The sequence below is a fragment of the Narcine bancroftii genome, chromosome 3, assembly GCF_036971445.1.
Source record: "Narcine bancroftii isolate sNarBan1 chromosome 3, sNarBan1.hap1, whole genome shotgun sequence".
In the NCBI taxonomy this organism is placed as follows: Eukaryota; Metazoa; Chordata; class Chondrichthyes; order Torpediniformes; family Narcinidae; genus Narcine; species Narcine bancroftii.
In genome coordinates, this window is record NC_091471.1 from 308,659,161 (window position 1) to 308,678,751 (window position 19,591).

Consider the following 19,591-nt stretch of genomic DNA (forward strand, 5'->3'; position numbering starts at 1 on the left):
ATTGTATTCCCTAATTCACTCCCATCCCACTCACTTGTGTATTTTTGTTCAATTCTTATTGGCAACCATGTTAGTCTTCCTGGTAAATACATAGGCAAAATAATTATTAAACATTTTCCTCATTTCATTTTTACTCAGATTTGAGTTTATTAAGTGAACTTCTTGTTTGCCTTATCGCTCTTCGATTTAATTTGTTAATTGAATCTCTAGTTTTATTTACTCTTCAACTTTCTCATTTTTTCTTAAAACTTTATTTCCATTTTCTATCTTCTCCTTTGCATTTAGTACTGCCTTTATTTTGTTCTTTTGGTATGGTCACTACTGATTATTTTGTACTCTTGTCTCTTGACTTCATTTTTAATGGTTCTTCTGAGTTCTAATTTCTTTTTTAGGACTTATTTTCCAATTTAACACAATAAAATGCCCATTATCTGAAACTCAATCGTGGAAATCCAAACAACTGGCCAAAAAAAAACAATAAATAAAACAATAAAAATGTAAAATTAATGTTTAAAATTGTAAATGTTCTTCTCAGCAATACATAACCCCTTGGTGAAGATGGAAGCAAACATTCAGCTAGAGAAGCACCCTAGTTGTGCCCCAGCTGCAGCACCATTTCAATAACACTTGAATAAAGTTGCACTTGAATTAAAAAGGCAGCACACCCAGGATGAAGAGCCCACCGTTGGGGCAACTCTCCCAAAGTCTATCCCTGCCCAGTAAGAAACTTTATTCATATTAGGTATATTAGTAAGGCTTTATCTTTAAACTTAAGGCTAGGTTAATTATGACAGCGGCACAGTTAACTTAGTGGTTAGCACAATGCTGTTACAGATTCAGCCACCGGGGTTCAAAGTACCTGATTAAATAAAATCAAATGAACATAAATATTACAATCTATTTTTTTTCAAAATGCTTTACATTTTTTTTGTCTTTTAAACTGTATTCTTAATACTGATATTAGTCATTGTAACAACATCTCTACCAGGAAATTGGCATATGTGGCATCTGTGATCCCTGTGGATGCCATAGTGAGGATTCTACTGCATTGCAAACACTTTCATCAAGAAGTATGACAAAGGAATAAAATTTAAGTAGTCACACAAAATACTAACAAGCTGAAATTAGTAATTTATTTGCCCATGTTTCAGAGCAATGTCAAGTATAAAGTAAAATCAAGAATAACTATAGGTGCTACATTAAGCATGTATCACACTGTTTACTATAATGGCAAAATACAAAGGCATATGATCCTGAAAAATAATTGTCTATTATAAAAGTAGTATACTGGAAATCCAAAGAAAAAAATCAATTTGCACTTCAACTGCAGCACTGTATAGAAAAAAATCTATAAATTAACACAGAGTTGATAAACAATTAGACCTTAGCTCATAAATTATTTTTATAAGGATGTCAAAGACAGGTCAAAATTCATTCTGACAGGTGTAGATACAAGTTTCTCTTTTTGGTTTTTAAAGAGCACCCAGTGTATATTAACAAGTGCAATACAAACCTTTAACACAAAAAAATTGTAAAGCTAGGCACATTTTAATGCTCAGTTTATAGTTCTAACATTTAATCAGATTTTAAGGGATCTAACAAAGGTTCCTTTTTGGAGTACTAGTTTGTGAGTAGTCTGGCCACACCCGATCGTCCACAGATGCTTTGTCATCTCTTCCCAGTCAGGGTCGCTTAAATGAGGCACCTTGTTAGCATCTCAACATTAAGATTACGTTGAAGAATATTTGTTTGCTTACAAAACCTCAGGTGTGATTCCAAATGCATTTCCTTTATGCAGGTTGGTTGTGCAACAGGCAGCAGTAGACATTTTAGATTTATTGTCAGAGCACACACATGACATCACATACAATCCTGAGATTCTGCCATTAAAAAGTCAAAATGTGGGATACGAAAGGGAGGTGGAGATGAAAATGTTCACAATAATTGAATTTAGATAATGAATCAACAATTTTTAATATTTAAAAAAAATTTAATGGTTACCAAAAAGTGTCATCCAATCACAATTCATCATGTCCTGAGCGAGCCACTATAATAAGTTTCGACAGCTCTGATTTGAACAATCCATTCTTGTGAGTCACTGTGTAATAAGAAAAGCAAACTTACTGGTAAAGCCATTACTGATCCCAAGCTGAACATTACTTTCCAGATCAGTGTTTTATCGATCATATTATCTAAATGTTAAATAAAAGTCATTTTCAAGACCAGAGTCTTGATGTAGAGTCACATACAAACTATTTAACCAGAAACAGTAAAAGTTGCAAAGGAAATTCTGTAGCAATGGAGCCCAAATTATTCTTCCAGAAATTTTAAATTAATGAGATGTTAATCAAAGATGTGTTTGAGTAAAAACAACATACCAAGTTAAGAAAAGACCAGGGACAAGAAAATTTACTAGATTTACCAGTGTTTGTTAGTCTGCTCAAGCAACTCTAGATATTTCAGACTATTTCTTCTCACTGGATTTCCAACATGTGGCTCTTTGCAGGCTAGCAAATTATATATAATGTATCAGGAAGGTAAAAAGGAAAAGCTCATCTTGCTTTGTATATTATACCAACCAGTATTCTCGCTAACTACATATTCATTTTCTTCCAGGGGAATGTCACTGCGGCCGTCTACTGCTCCTTCAGACTAGAAAGGAAGAAAGAGAAAAGTGGAATATCAGCAAAACAAAATCATTTCATGCAAGGGAAATTAACAATGATAAAACCAAATAATTTCTCCATTAAACATCAAATACACAGTATTTTTTTCACTGGTAGAAAAGCAAAACAATAAGAAGTCCCCAATAGGCAATGAATACAAAATGATGAGTTAAAAAAATGTATTGATCAGCACTAAGAATAAATACATAGTATCACGTGTTCAAGCATTTTTAAAAATTCAACTTCAAAAATAAACGTTTCCCACTTCGTTCGTGTTGCCATTTCCCTTTTAAAGATATGGAAAAAATCTATGGCATCATAGCTTGTTAAGCCCATTATCAATTACATTTTAAAGTGGCAAGAAAATGTCAGGTTTAAAAAGAAAACATGTTTTTCTTCAGAAGTGTTCCCCTTCCTCTAGTTAGAAATTACACACAAGAAGAATTCATTGCTCCCTTGCCTCTCCTGCTATCACATACAGCAATATCTTTCATCAGAGCAGCTCTGGAAGAAGACCAGGAAACCAGAAACACATACTAAACACTGGAAATTTATTACTTAATTCTACATTTCTCACCATTTCATGCATTTCTCAGTAGACAGCAGGATGCCAGGGTCATGATAGTTTCGCATCTGATATTTTTGACAACTCACCCCCCTCGACCATTTCATAAACAGTTAATTTGTTATCCTTACACAGTTTTGTAAACTGTAATTTCAGGTCCATGAAGGAAATGACTATCAATTTATTACTAATAAAATGTTGAAGATATTTTGATATTCATCACTGGTGGCATTAGAAAATACTGTGATGGGTTTATAAATGCACAAAAAAATATGCTGTGTTGGTGTGCCTGGTGTTTAACACAATTGAAAAAAATAATTTACCGTAGGAAGAGAGAATGTTTTTAAGTATGAATGTAGAAATAGAATTTGGATTAGTACAATACTTTGATGAAGGGTTCAAGCCCAACACGTTGGCTATGTATCTTTATCTTTGCGATACAAAGATCACGGTTTGACCTGCTAAGTTTTTCCAGCATTTTGTTTTTACTATGGATTAGTAATGATAAGGGCATCATTGTTAAACATTCCATTGACACTTAACATTCATGTTGAAATAAATCAAACATAAAATTGGATGCTCATTAATCCACAAAAGCTATATGCCAAAGGGAAAGAAGAAATGGAAAGAAATCAGCATAGGGAATTGGAAATTTTTCCCCTTTCCACCATGCTTCAGTGATTTACATATAGAGTCGTCCTATACAACAGCGTATATAATATTCAAATCCCATTACTAAAACTATTTTAAAATATGCAGCATTAACTTTTAAACTTTTATCATTAAAAAAAAACTTCATTTGACCAAAGTGGTAATGTTCGAGATGCAGTTTGATTTCTCACTTACCTAACAAATTGGGTCCAATGAAAACATTAAAAATATTTATTACATTTATATTGTTCAATACATACTGAATAGTTGCAATGAATTTAAACCTATGCCTGAAAATGTTTTTTTAATTTAATTTTTAAATTCTACAATTAGAAATACAAATCAAAGCACTACATTTCAACAATCAGATGAAAGGTTTAAGAAATTGTTAAACTATAGAGGTCTTCAATTCGATTTACAAATAGGGGCAATTGACAGAGCCAGTGCTTCTTTGACATGTAGGAGCAATTAGAACAACCCTGCATGGATGCAGAAAAGTCAGACATGCCTGGCCAACTCGTCTTGACGTGCACTGGTATTGTCACCGTCAACTCTCACACTGTCAATATATTCCAAGTCGCCACTGACCTACACTCAACTGGACCAGCCATACAAATACCATGAAGAAGGGAAATCAGAGATTGGGTATCCTAAAAGTAACTGCCTCATCTCCTGACTCCCATGACCCTTACTACTTCCATAAGGAACAAGTCAGAAGTGCGATTGAACACTTGCACACATCTGGATCATTGTATTGCCAACAAGATTGACTCCAACCCTAAATAGTGGCTGGAGAATGTACCACCTACTAAATGCATTGCATTTATTCTGAATATTCTGACAACAATTTGCAAAACTGTGATCTATATAATCTGGAAGAAAAGATCAAAGGGGCATGGCAACATCATCTGCAGGTTCCCCTCGAGCTGCTATATAACTTGAAAACATCTGTTTTTCCCATCGAGGTTGGGTCTAAATCTTATAACTTTCTATCTATCTTTGTGGAAGGGCTGCAGCTCACCAACATTTCTAAAAGACAATTAGGAATGAGCAATAAATGTTGGCCGTACCAGAGACATCAAAATCCCCAAAAATTAAAAAAACTAAAATGCTGCAAAGTGAATTCTGAAAGAAAGAACTTATTGACTTGAGTTCTCTTTGGATCCCAACACCTAGCCCTACAAAACATTGCTGATCACAGGCCTCCAGTCAAAATAACATCTTTCTACCACAACCCTCGGTCTTCTATGGGCAGCTAATTCTGAATCCAAACTATCAATTCACCACAAATCTATGCAACTGTACATTCTGGATCAACTTACTAGAGAGGACTTTGTCAAATGGTGACTGTCCCCAATTTAACCACAACTTTTCAAATGTGCTCATATTCTATTCGTAAATATCCTTTCCAATAGTTTCCCTACCTTTGATGCAAGACTCACTAACCTATAATTTCCTGGATTATCCCCATTTCCTTTCTTGAATAAAAGCACATAGTGACAATTCTCCAGTTGTTTGCTAGTGAGGATAGAAAGATCTTTAGCAAGGTTCCAGCATTCTCCTCACATATCTCTTTCAATAACCTGACAACACCTGCCTTAATACTCTTCAGAAGACTCAGCACTCTGCTCCAGCACATTAACATTCTCTACACTATGCTTGCTATCACTGTCAACATCTTTCTCTTTGGTGAGTTAAAATGGACACCACTTCATCATTATTGTTCTGCTATTAGCTACTGGGTTTCTAAGAAAAATAGCACCCAAAAAAAATTGCATTTAGTGCATTTTAGCTAATCTTTGAAAACTTAGGGCTGAGAAAATTGATTTTTAGATATTTATTCAAGATACTTAAAATGCATTGACAAAGCATCAACACATACTGCAAAGAAGCTTATTTGGCATATCATAATGATCAATGCAAGCACTTCATTACAATAACACATGATATGCCAGTGGTGCTTTTAACCGATTGGGTAAAATATTCTTGCCAGCTGATAAGACGTTGACAGTAACTTCGGTTAACTTAGAATGTGCATAGCATCCATTACTATAGAAAAACAGTTCAAGGTGCTTCACAAAGGCTTTGTCAAACAAACTGGCTCAGCTACAAAGTGTCAGAGGCTGGTGTTAAAAGAACTAGTAAGAGATTTTCTGAGAATTGACAGAGCCAGGGCTCTTGAGAATTGGAGCAAGGCCAAGAATGGTGAAACAATTAAATTCAGAGAAGACCAATAGCTGAGAGGTAAGCACACAAATTTCAAAGGGTTAAAAGGGTGGAGGAAATTACAGGAATAGGGAACTGCTTCCACATTTTCATTTTGCCCAAAGCCAATTCACCATGATTCATTGAAATAGATACTACATTTTGTCCTTGCAGGAATCATATTGATGATGGCCAGTAATGCAATTTAGTGTTATTAATATTCTCACAGTTCACTAACCTACTGACACATTAATCCAACATCATTCATACAATAGAATATAATGAAATGAGAACATTGGCATTTTGTCAAGTTTCAAATTTTTTCTGGTATGCCACAATTTAAGGAAATACCATTATTTAAAAGTATTATTTTTCCATCCAATTTTCTATTGAACTGAAGATGTTTTAGTAAAACATTATTTATTCTTTCCCTTTATTATTTTAATTTATTTCCTCAGCTTTTTTTTTGCCAGTAGCACGTCCAGTTGATTGAGTGCCGGATAATAAGGATTTTACTGTACTTTTAAAATAGGTGCAAAATTTCTTTAATAAGGATTTAATTTGAAACTCAAAAAAGACTGCCTCCCAAAGGTTACCTTTTGTCTAGATCTTATTCTGTCAATTTCATACCCTTAATACTCTATTCTGTATGCATTCAAGAAAACATTGATATAATTCACAGCAACTCAAACCAGGAAATCCTTAATATCCATTGCATCTTGGTATATCAGCATATTATTTGATCTATTGTATTTTGCATAGTAATAAAGAAAAAAATACTTACAAAGCCATTTGCAAATTCAATCTTGGCATTTGTAACTTCAGCTTTAAACTGAGTAAAAAATAGGTATGATTTTCCCTGAGGTCTGCAAAAACAAAGAGGAAAACCTATTTTGAAACACACATTTTGTTTTTCATAAAAGTAATTTTTCTCCTAGAAAATTCTTTTTTTCCTTTCCTTCCATCCAATATGTATGCCCCTGCATTATTCTTTACCTAATAGAAAAGGCAAATAAACCACTGAACCATCCTCTTAGTACTCCGAAATAATTGCGAGTCTGAGACCCACATTGACCATACTTCTCTATAAATTTATACAGCTTAAAATGTTCATGAAGCTATAATCTGGTAGTATAAGCAGTAATTTACATTTGAATGAAATTTGTTTATGTGAAATAGCCAACTTGCCATGGAAAAAAAATCATTAAAACTATAATTTTCAACAGACCAAATATTAGCTGTTTCATGAGCACTTTAAACTACATAAACTGGATCTGCCTCAAATGCAAATACTTTACAGCATTGATAGGATAGTTAATATTTACTTCATAGCAGCAGAACATTTTCTGCTGGATCTTTCTTTTCTGTTGTTCAATTTTAATGTGTGCAAAATGCACACATTTCCTCCCACAACCCCACCTCCTCACAACAACATCAAAGTACAGCCTGAAGGGTTGTTAACATTTGGTGCAAACCTGCATATTACATGCTAAAAATAAATGTAAACATCAATGTTCCCAAGTAGTTATTGAAAATGTGTACACTTTACCATTTATTTTCCGCAAAAATTAAATGTATACAAATACAACTGCCTTCGTCACTACAACTGCCTAATATTTTTAATCCATCTTACCAATGCACACACTGTAAAAAGGCAAATTAACTTTTGCATCCCTTCCAGGAAAGCTTGCTATTGCAAAGTTCCTTCCTTACTTTGTTAATCTGATGTTACAGAAGAATTTAAAAAAATTCTGTGTTAGTTCTATATTATTTGTGATCCATTGACCTCCAAGTGGGTATAACCAACAATCTACATAAATGATTCAAATTATTCTGTATTCATGGTAGCATCAAAAACCCTTCCTTATTTACTTACCGCCAGATGGAGCAGGAGAATAACTTCTTGTCCTCGCTGATGCCTACACTCATGTGCCACCTCTAAAAAAAAATTGTGTTTCATTAAACCTTTATTATTTCTATGCTATGATTAGTTAAATAACTGGAATCACAATATGGACAAGGCTTGAGAACTTAAAATGTGCTGTGTCAAAGCAGAATTGCTAAAAAAAAATTCAAACTGACATTGGAATATTAACAGCTCATTTTAAGATTCCCCAATGCAAAGTAAATAATTAAAAATCCTAAATAGTGAATGCTTCTAATATTTTTAATCAACTGCAAGAAGGCAATTATGAATGATGGGCTGGTTACTGATAAATAAGCTGATTCATAAGGGAAAAATAAAAATATACTATTACATATGCAGTCATGACCTCAAAAGAGAAATGAAGTACATTAAAAAAATGCCAAGTGGAACAATGGAATGCAATTAGAGCATCAATAAAGTTTGAACTCTTTTATATCATTAGATATATACAAGTTCCAAAGACAGATTGGTGAGGGAACAGGAAGCGGAGTTGAAATGGTCATGGGAGTGTGGGATAGCCACTGCAGAGTCCAGTGGCTTCGTCTGAGTATGATCTCACTAATGCTACATCTGGACGACCAAATGCAGTAAACAAAGTTGAACATTAATCACAAAGGTGTACATTTATCACTGCCTCACCTGGAAGGGCTACATATGCCTCTGGTTTATAGTGAGGGAGGAGATGTAGGAATAAGTGTGGCACCTCCTACAGATGCAGGGGAAAGTGCTAAGGAATCAGGGAGCAATGATTGAACCATGGAGCCTCAGTAGTTTCTGTGACTCAGAATAGGGCAGGGAGGGGAGATAAATCTCTTCGAGGGATTATATTGCAAAAATGGCAAAGAATGATATGCTGGTGATATCAAGGTGAAAGACAAGGATTAGGGGAATGGCATCTGTTATCTGAAGAAACAGGTTCAAAAATATTTAGACACACACACTGAATCAAATTTAATCAATTAGCAGGCAGAATGAGGACAAACGTTCTTTGCTTTCACTGCTTAATATTTACAGAACAAAGATATTTAAAGATTTCTGCATCTTTCAGAGTTTGTTCCCAACACAAATGCCCATTAAATTTAACTGCAAACTAGGGCATAACTAAGTCCATTCCACATTTATCACTAACCTCATTGGTTCCACCTTGTGATGCATAGGTGAATATGCATGAGTGATCTCCCTAAATAGAAAAAAAGACAATGTTCTAAAAATAAAGCATAACATGTCATTGCACATGCTGTGGTTTACAATTTTCATTCAGATTACATTCAAACAGTTATGAAATTTAGAAAAGCTATTTGGTACACAGTGATAGTGATCAGGCAATTCAGAGGCCAGCACTAATGATCTAGTAACACAAATTCAGTTTTTCAATTAGCACACACAATTAACGCAATGCGATCTTAAAATGAAGGAATCAAAACAATCAATTCCTGTCCTATCTTGCATGTAGGCAATAGACATTTAACTTGGATTGAAACATGGAAGTCGACAGATGCTGCGATTGTGGTAAAAACAAATGCTGGAGGAACCCAGCAGGCCCACAGTGTCCGTAGGAGGTAAAAATTTACAACCAACATTTTGGGCCGAAGCCCTTCAGGTATTCTTTCTATTGTGTCATCAGTTGGGAAGCACAAGTCACTGAAGGACAATGTAAGAGGTACAGAGAATGCCAAGTTTTCCTTTGGTCCAATTTCACAACCTACATTCATTATTGCAATTATATATTTTGCTGGGTTTTTTGTAAATTTGAGTAATCAGGAAAGTGCTCAGAAATGCAAATAGTTAACCTTAACCAGTTAAGTTTTAAACCTGCAAAAAAACACTACTAAGAAAAAAAATGTAGACCTTTTTTAATCCCCCCCCCCCCCCATTATTTTCTCACTGCTACATAGGTTTAGTCCATGAAACTTAATATTTTAACTGCATCATCTATCCCAACGTGATTTTTGTTTTATTCAGAAGTGAAAGGGAACCACATCAGGTGTAAAATAATCGCTTTCAACCCGTCAGTTTAGAACATTAATAACATAAACTAGTTTTTCCAAGGAAGGTTACAAGCTCACGAGAAATCAAAACTGGCATTAGATCTTTAGGCTATTTTCTTTTTTGAAAATAATCAATAATTTTAATCTTAACAACTCCCCTTCAGGGAATAGAAGTTGAGAAGACAGGCAATCAACAACTCTGATGGAATCTTCAATCCATCTTGTAGTAAATGTTGGGGTCAAGTGCAATACACAAATATGCTGGAGAAATTTAGCAGTTCACACAGCATCCATAGGAAGTAACGGGTAACCAACGTTGTGGGCCTGGTGTGAAATATGCTGAATAGGCTGTGGACATAATGCTGCAAAGAAATCTAGAAAGATAAGAGTGCTCCTACCTCACAGCTCAACGTTTGATCCTGATCTCAGGTCATGTGCAGAGTTTGAACATTCTACATGTGACTGCAAAAGTTTCCTTTGGATGCTGATTTCCACCCTTGTTCCACATCGAAACAGGTCAATTTAATTGGATATTGTATAGTACTCCTTTGTTTAATGGAAATCTCAATTGCAACAAGAGAAATAATCAGTGGAGTACTGATGACCCTATGTGACAAAGAAAAAGTTGCAAAGGTATTGGGAAATAAGGTAGGATTGTTCTCTTAAGGTTAGCCTTTTTCTGTGTTGTTTTAACTATGATGTACCTCACTGACAAAAGACAAAGGAGGAAAAACCCAACACCCAACCCCAACCAACCAATTTTCCCCTGCAACCGCAGCAACCGTGTCTACCTGTCTCGCATCGGACTTGTCAGCAACAAACGAGCCTGCAGCTGACGTGGACATTACCCCTCCATAAATCTTCGTCCGCGAAGCCAAGCCAAAGAAAGAAAGACAATTATTTGCACTTGGCTAGCATTCAGATAAAAGTTATTAGGAAAGCTAGAAAAAAAAATTGTTGAGGGAAACTGAGTACAAACCCAGGGAATTATGGTTCAGATACATCAAGTGTTGGTGCATTATTGGTTTCCTTATGCAAGGAAAGGAGTAATGCTTTGGAAGCAATTCAGAGGTTTTACAAACTGGTGGGCTGTTGTACCAACTGAATACCTGACAGGAGGGCCCAGGCCCAAAACGTTGGTTATCCTTCACTTCCTGTGAATGCTGCCCGAACTGTTGAGTTCCTTCAGCATGTTTGTGCATTGCACTTGACCCCAGGTTCTGCACTTTTTTTGAAACTCTTGAACTGGCTGGACTGGTTTCAAATGTCACATGTAGTCTGCCAGTCTACACCCATTCAATGAGCAGGTGAATGACGTTCTTCAAACCTGTCCCCATGTCCGGCAGGACGGAGCAGTATGCACAAACTTATCCTCTGGAAAGTCCAACGATGCAACTATAGAGAGGCGTGATGATTGCTTTCCTGAAGTACACTGTCCCATTCTCCCTCGTTTGGCATATTATATTCAGAATCAGAATTTGTCATGAACATGTCACGAAATTTGTTGTTTTGCCATCTTACCAAGTAAAAAAAAAAGTGCAAGAAAAAGTCAGTGAGGTTATGTCTGTGGTTCATTACCATATATGTCATTGAATAGAACAATCCTTGAAACTTTTAAATTTTCACCTTAAAATCTGGAGTTGTCCTATACGCCAGGTACACTTCTGAACCTTGACAGTAAAGTCTCAACACTGTTATCATCTTTCTGCCGATCCAATGCAATCATGTGCATGTCTTGTAAGTTATTTGCGAGGTCTCAACACTCCTCCGCAGGGGTCTATCCGCCTGATCCAACTGCTGTCATCTCTGTACAGGCTTTAAACAGCCTGTTACAAGAGCTGACAGTAATTTATTTTAAAATGCACAAATAAAATTTAAACCTTTAAATGATAAAAATTTGTTATTAAAATAATGTGATTTGCTTTTAGCAACGTTCACTGGTCAGTGCTAAATGCCAGATTTGAGTCACCTTATACAAAGGGTATTGCTCAAGGCCAACAATTTAAGTGGAAATTCCTGGGTCATCCTATACAATGGCATATACGGTATTCATTCAGATATCTGCTTGAGCCCGAAACATTGGTTATGTATCTTTATCTTTGCTATATCCCCCACCTACGGCTCCTAGAACGCTTCCACCAGCGTTGTCTCCGCTCCATCCTCAACATCCATTGGAGCGCTTTCATCCCTAACGTCGAAGTACTCGAGATGGCAGAGGTCGACAGCATCGAGTCCACGCTGCTGAAGATCCAGCTGCGCTGGATGGGTCACGTCTCCAGAATGGAGGACCATCGCCTTCCCAAGATCGTGTTATATGGCGAGCTCTCCACTGGCCACCGTGACAGAGGTGCACCAAAGAAAAGGTACAAGGACTGCCTAAAGAAATCTCTTGGTGCCTGCCACATTGACCACCGCCAGTGGGCTGATAACGCCTCAAACCGTGCATCTTGGCGCCTCACAGTTTGGCGGGCAGCAACCTCCTTTGAAGAAGACCGCAGAGCCCACCTCACTGACAAAAGGCAAAGGAGGAAAAACCCAACACCCAACCCCAACCAACCAATTTTCCCCTACAGCCGCTGCAACCGTGTCTGCCTGTCCCGCATCGGACTTGTCAGCCACAAACGAGCCTGCAGCTGACGTGGACTTTTACCCCCTCCATAAATCTTCGTCCGCGAAGCCAAGCCAAAGAAGAGATAAAGTACACTCAGTTCCCCACACACCAAAATGTCGAACTCTTCTTCCGTCGCCTCGATGACCATGACTCTCCACCCCCCACTCAAGACCCCTTCTCCCACTTTAAGCCTTCTTCCACCTCCTGGACACCTTGTCCTGCCAACTGCCCATCTCAACTTCACCAACCCCCCCTGCCCCTCGTATTCTTACTTCCTCCAAAAGCTCTCTCTGCAACAATCTCAACTTCACGATCAAGCCCATAGATAAGTCTGGCGCACTGACCTCTACCTTGCTGAGACCAGACAACGGCTCTCAGACACCTCCTCCCATCTATCCCTCCCAGAGGACCCCACCACGGCACATCAAGCTACTGCCTCCAACACCATCTCTCACCTCATCTCCTCCGATCACCTCTCCCCCACAGCTGCCAACCTAATTTGTCTCCCATCCGCACATTGCTCATTTCTACCTTCTACCCAAGATACACAAACCCAATCATCTGGGTAGACCCATTGTTTCTGCTTGCTCTTGTCCCACCAAACTACTTTAATCTTACCATGATTATCTTTTTTTCCCCAATCCCTCCCCCCTACATCCGCAATACCTCACATGCCTTCCATCTCTTCAGTGACTTCAGATTCCCCGAACTGTACTGCCTCATATTCACGACGGATGTCAAAAATCAAAATTTGTCATGAACAAGTCACGAAATTCTGTGTTTTACAACTGCACAGTGCAAACATTCATATTATGAACCATCCTTCAGCAATAATGTATAGAAAAAAAATTAAAATAGTAGTGCACAAAAAGTAAGGCAGTGACTTTGGTTCATTGTCATTCAGGAATCTGAAAGCAGTGGGGAAGCTGCCCCTGTGCTGCTAATGTTCATCTTTTAGGCTCCTGTACCTCCTTCCCAATGGTAGCAGAGTGAAGAAGGGCTTGACTTAGGTGGTGGGGGTCTTTGAGGATAGCTTTATTAGATATAAGTTTGGTGTCTGTGATGTCGCAAGGCGAGTTAACAACCCTCAGTTTATTCTTGTACACAGTGATGCAACCAGCCGGAATGCTCCCCACGGTACACCTGTAGAAGTTTGAGAGTCTTCGTGAAATATCAAATCTCCTCAAGCACCTCACAAAGTATACCCGCTGGAGAGCTTTCTTTGTGATTGCATCTGCTCCAGGACAGATCCTCAGAGATGTTGACACCCATGAATTTGAAGTTCTTGACCCTTTCCACGACTGAGTTCTCGATGAGGACTGGGTCATGTTCCCATGACTCCTTTCTGAAGTCCACAATCATCTCCTGTGTCTTCCTAACATTGAGTGCAAGGTTGTTGATTTGACACCACTCAAAGAGCTGATCTATCTCCCACCTGTACGCTTTCTCATAGCCGTTTGTGATTCTGCCAACACTGTCATGTCATCAGCAAACTTGTAAATAGCTCTGGAATTGTGCCTGGCCAGTCGTGGGTATATAATGAGTAGAACAGTGGGCTAAGCACGCATCCTTAGGGTGTGCCTATGTTGATAATCAGTGACAATTCATACTGACTGTGGTCTTCCAATGAGACCAATCACTTAATACTCCATTCCCCCATACAGAAGGTCTTAAAGCACTTTGTTTCTTTCTGGTCCAGAGTCCCGACCAATCACCCTCTACCACCATCCTCCTCTGCCTGACAGAACGTCCTCACTTTAAACAACTTTTAATTCATCTCACTTCCTCCAAACCATGTGCACTCGCATGGGTCCCAGCAACGCTCGTCAGTTTGTGGGCTTTGTAGACCAATCCTACAGGCAAGACCCCTCAACTCTTCCTCCAGTACTTCGATGACTACATCAAGACTGCCTCATGCACTTGCGATGAGCTTGTCAACTTCATCCACTTCACAGCCAACTTCCACCCCGATCTCAAATTCACCTTGTCCATCTCCGACAACCCTCTCCCCTTCCTGGGTCTCTCTGTCTTCATCTCGGGAGACAAGCTTTCTACCGACATGTATTACAAACCCTCCAACTCCTACAACTACCATGACTACACCTCCTCACACCCTGTCCTCTGCAAGGATTCTATCCACTTCTCTCAATTTTTCAGTATCTGCTGCATCTGTTCCCAAGAGTCCTCCAGTCCAGATTTTACAAAATGTTTGCCTTCTCCACAAACTTGACTTCTCCTCCACCACCATCAACTTGGCCTTCACCCACATCAACTCCGTTTCCCGCTCATATACCTTGGGCCCCTCTTCCCCCAGATGCAACAAACATAGAATCCCTTTATCCTCACCTACCACCCTGCCATATTCCACATCCAAATTACTATTCTCTGGAATTTCCAGCACTTAAAACAGAATCCTACCATCAGACACATCTTCCCCTCTCTGGCGTCCATAGGGACTGCTCCCTCTGTGACTCCCTTGTGCTCTCATCCCTCCCCACCATCTATCCCCGAGGGCGCAGGACCCACTCCTCTTCCCTCACCACTGTTCAGAGCCCCATACAGGCCTTTCAAGTGAAGCAACACTTCACGTGTATCCATAGGACTGATTTACTACATCTGGTATTGACTTTGCAGCCTTCTCTACATCAGAAAGACTGGGTGCAGATTGGGAGATCACTTCACTGAGCACCTTCTCTCTGTCCACACCAGTGACAAGAGACCTCCCAGAAGCCAACCAGTGTCACACTCACATGTCTGTCAATGGCCTTATATACTCTCCCAACACCACCACCCACAAATTGGAGGAACAACACCTGATTTTCCATCTGGGCATTTTCCAGCCAGATGGCATTAACATTGACTTTTCCAATTTCTGCTAAACTGCCCCCTCCCCTTCCATTTTCCAGTTCTCCTCCCTCCCTTCACCCAGTCATCCCCTTGATCACTGCTGTCCCCTCCCTCCCTTCTCCACCTATCACTTCCTGCTGTTGTGAATACCCTTCTCAGATGTCTGCCCACGTTTTTCCATACCTTGATGAAGGGCTCAAGCTCACAACGTCAGTTACATATTTTTTTAAATCTTTACTATATAAAGGATACTGCTGAGTTTCTCCAGCTTTGTAATTTTACACTGTTCGACCTGCTGAGTTTCTCCAGCAGACTTTCGTGTTTTACTTCATTCAAGAATCTGACGGTAGTAGGGAAGACACTGTCCTTGTGCCGCTGAGTGTTTGTCTTCAGGCTCCTGTACCTTTTACCCGATGGCAGCAGAGTGAAGAGGGAAGGTCCTGTCCTTTCCTTCCCTACCCCATCTTCTTTCCCTCAGCTCTCCACTTCCCTCTCTAATCACCCAGCCACCTCTCCTCCCCTTGCTTGCTGGTGTTCCCTCCGTTCTCCACCTACTACCTCCTGCTTTTGTGATCACACCTACCCCCTTCCCTTTTATTTGTGCACCTGCCTACACTTTGCTCATCCCATGATGACAGGCTCAAACCCAAAACGTCGGTTATGTACCTTTATCTTTGCTAATATAAATCGTGCTTGACAAATCTATTGGAATTCTTTGAGATGGTGACAGGTAAAATAGATGGGGGAGAGCTAGTGGATGTGGTGTACCTGGACTTCCAAAAGGCCTTTGATAAGGTCCCGCATAAACGACTGGCTTCCAAAATCAAGGCTCATGGGATTGGGGGCAAAGTATTGATGTGGATTGAGAACTGGCTGGCAGGTAGAAGACAGAGAGTTGGGATAAATGGCTCGTTTTCTGAGTGGCAGGCGGTGACCAGTGGGGTGCCACAGGGATCTGTACTGGGATCCCAGATGTTCACAATTTACATTAATGATCTGGATGAGGGGATTGGATGTAATATCTCCAAATTTGCAGACGACACTAAGCTAGGAGGGGTTGTGTGCACGGAAGAGGGGGTCAGGAAGCTCCAGTGTGATTTGGATAAATTGAGGGACTGGGCAGATACATGGCAAATGCACTACAATGTGGATAAATGTAGGTTATCCACTTTGGTAATACAAACTGGAGGGCAGATTACTATTTGAATGGCAATAGATTAAGAAATGGGGAAGTGCAGAGAGACCTAGGGGTACTTGTACACCAGTCTCTGAAGGCGAGCATGCAGGTACAGCAGGCGGTTAAAAAGGCAAATGGTATGTTGGCCTTCATATCAAGAGGGTTTGAGTATAGGAACAAGGATACCTTACTGCAGCTGTACAGGGCCTTGGTGAGACCCCACCTGGAGTATTGTGTGCAGTTTTGGTCACCTTATCTAAGGAATGATGTTCTTGCAATGGAGGGAGTGCAGAGGCGATTCACCAGGCTGATCCCTGGAATGGCAGGAATGACTTATGAGGAAAGATTGCGCAAATTGGGATTGTACTCGCTGGAGTTTAGAAGATTGAGAGGGGATCTCATAGAGACGTATAAAATTCTGGCAGGACTGGACAGAATGGATGCAGATGGGATGTTTCCAATGATGGGATAATCCAGAACCCGGGGCCACGGTTTGAGGATAATAGGCAAACTATTTAGGACCGAGATGAGGAGGAATTTCTTGACCCAAAGGGTGGTGAATCTGTGGAATTCATTGGTACAGAGGGCAGTAGAGGCAGGTTCATTAAATCTATTTAAGAAGGAATTAGATGTATTTCTTCAGTATAAGGGTATTAAAGGTTACGGAGAGAAGGCGGGGACGGGGTACTGAACTTTAAGATCAGCCATGATCTCGTTGAATGGCGGAGCAGGCTCAAAGGGTCGAATGACCTACTCCTGCTCCTATCTTCTATGTTTCTATGTTTTATAAAGGACACTGACCTGCTGAGTTTCTCCAGTATTGTTTTCACTTCAACCACGGTGTCCGCAGACTTCAGGGTTTTACTTAGGGCATGGTCCTGACACAGTCAGTTGGACCATAACGTCCCATCTCTGAGACTGGGGCTCACCTGCACCTGCACAAGGCTGACGTGGCGGTCGCTCCCTGGTATTGGTGTTTCCGGAAGGCCTCATCATTACCAGCCCGCATCTCACTCGCTCCTCCATCACCCTGTCACTCAGTTCTACCAACCTCTCTCTCTCCCCCCACCTCTCTCTCTCCTCCCCAAAAAAAAGCCACGATAGTTCCCCCTCCCCGCAAAACCCGCAGCGGCGCGACCATCCAGACCCCGATCTCCCCCGCCGCCATCGCCTTACCAGCGTCTCGCTGTGCGTATGCACCAAGCCCCCGGGCCTGACGTCAAACTCCCCGGTGCGCGAGCGCTCCGCCGCGCCGCTCGAGCGCAGCGAACAAACGATGACCACCGCCAGCAGAGCGCGCCTCAGCCCGAGCGCCGACATGGCCGCCACACAAGCGGGGTCGGTCCCGTCGGCGCCCCCTCACTGCGCAGGCGTCCGGCAGCCTGGCAGCCAATCCAAATTGAGCACGCGTGCCCGGTGGCTCCAACCGTTCTGCGGATGCTGTGATGGTCGAGAGAGAAAAAAGACATAGGAGAGCCTGAGCCTTTCATCAAGGAATAGGTAGAATGAGCCAAAGCAGGAAATCTCGGAATTCAGACGACGCTGGGCTGGAAAACAGACCAACCAAAAGCGTTAATTGGAGATATCCACTTCTACCGAGCGGGGTGGGGGTGGGGGGGTGTGGGTGGGGGGGTGGTGGAGGGGGTGGGGATGGGGGGGGTGGGGATGGGGGTGTGGGGGGTTTGGGGTGGGGGGGGTGGGGGTGGGGGTGTGGGGGGTTTGGGGTGGGGGGGGTGGGGGTGGGGGGGTTGGGTTGGGGTGGGGGGGTGGGGTGGGGGGGTGGGGGTGGGGGGATGGGGTTGGGGGTGGGGGGGTTGGGTTGGAGTGGGGGGGTGGGGGTGGGGGGGTTGGGTTGGAGTGGGGGGGGGTGGGGGTGGGGGGTGGGGGGGGTTGGGGTGGGGGGTTGGTGGTGGGGGGGTGGGGGGGTGGTGGTGGGGGGTTGGTGGTGGGGGTTGGTGGGGGGGGTTGGGGGGTTGGTGGGGTGGGGTGGGGGGTTGGTGGTGGGGGGGTGGTGGTGGGGGGGGTGGGTGGGGGGGTGGGGGGGGTGGTGGTGGGGGGGGTGGGGGGGGTGGGGGGGGTGGTGGGGGGGGGGTTGGTGGTGGGGGGTTGGGGTGGGGGGGTGGTGGTGGGGGGGTGGGGATGGGGGGGTGGTGGTGGGGGGGTTGGGGGTGGGGGTTTTGGGGGTGGGGGTGTTGGTTGGGGGGTGGGGGGGGTGAGGGGAGGGGGTGGTGGTGGGGGGTTGGGGTGGTGGTGGGGGGGTGGTGGTGGAGGGGGTGGTGGTGGGGGGTTGGGGTGGTGGTGGGGGGGTGGTGGTGGGGGGGTTAGGGTGGGGTGGTGGTGGGGGGTTGGGGTGGTGGGGGGGTGGTAGTGGGGGGGGTGGGGTGGTGGTGGGGGGGGTGGGGTGGGGGGGTTGGGGTGGGGGAGGGGGTGGTGGTGGGGGGGTTGGGGGGGTGCCCAGTGGGAAGATGAGGTGTTGCTCCTCCAAATTGCAGATTGTCTCAGGCTGGCAGTGCATGAGGCCATGAACAGCAAGGGAATGGGATGGAGAATTGAAATGGGAGGTCCACGTTGTTGTGGCGGACAGACCTGAGGCGCCCAACAAAGCGGTCTTCCAGTCTGCGCCCACTCTCCCCAAGGTCGAGGATACCACAATGGGTGGCCCCGGGCAGATTCACAAGCGATAAGTGGCTTCACTTGGAAGGACTGTTTGGGGGGGGGCCTCAAATGGTGGTGAGGGCAAGTGCAGCACCTCCTGCGGTCACAGGGGTAGGAGCCAAGGGGAGGCTCAAACCACCCGGGGAATGCTGACGCATGGCCAGGCTCAATTGAGAGGGGTGGGAGGTTGGATCCAAAAGCTACTGGAAATCCCAAATGAAAGCAGATGTCAGAAGCACTCAAGTCACAGAGAGTGGGGGGGGGGGGGGGGGGGGGGAAACAGGTTTTTCCACTAGATC

The 19,591-nt window shown here is 42.2% G+C and overlaps 1 protein-coding gene across 6 annotated transcripts in view; it reads right to left on the reverse strand.

The window, feature by feature from the left end:
- Positions 1–18,017, reverse strand: part of mydgf (myeloid-derived growth factor) — a 32,423-nt gene extending 14,406 nt beyond the window's left edge. For 5 of the 6 annotated variants that reach the window (XR_011354603.1, XR_011354604.1, XR_011354602.1 and 2 more), the window contains exons 1-6: positions 17,814–18,017; positions 9,144–9,194; positions 7,964–8,025; positions 6,872–6,953; positions 2,580–2,652; positions 2,002–2,098 (exon numbers count right to left, since the gene is read on the reverse strand). Coding sequence is in view for 3 of the 6 variants with exons in the window: in XM_069928867.1 (XP_069784968.1) it covers positions 2,019–2,098; positions 2,580–2,652; positions 6,872–6,953; positions 7,964–8,025; positions 9,144–9,194; positions 17,814–17,957 (492 nt within the window). In the remaining 3 variants the exon portion in view is untranslated. Of the gene's footprint in view, positions 1–1,955; positions 2,099–2,579; positions 2,653–6,871; positions 6,954–7,963; positions 8,026–9,143; positions 9,195–17,813 lie in introns of those variants that run through there. The other variant, XM_069928864.1, reaches the window with a different exon arrangement.
- Between the last annotated feature and the right edge of the window lie 1,574 nt (positions 18,018–19,591).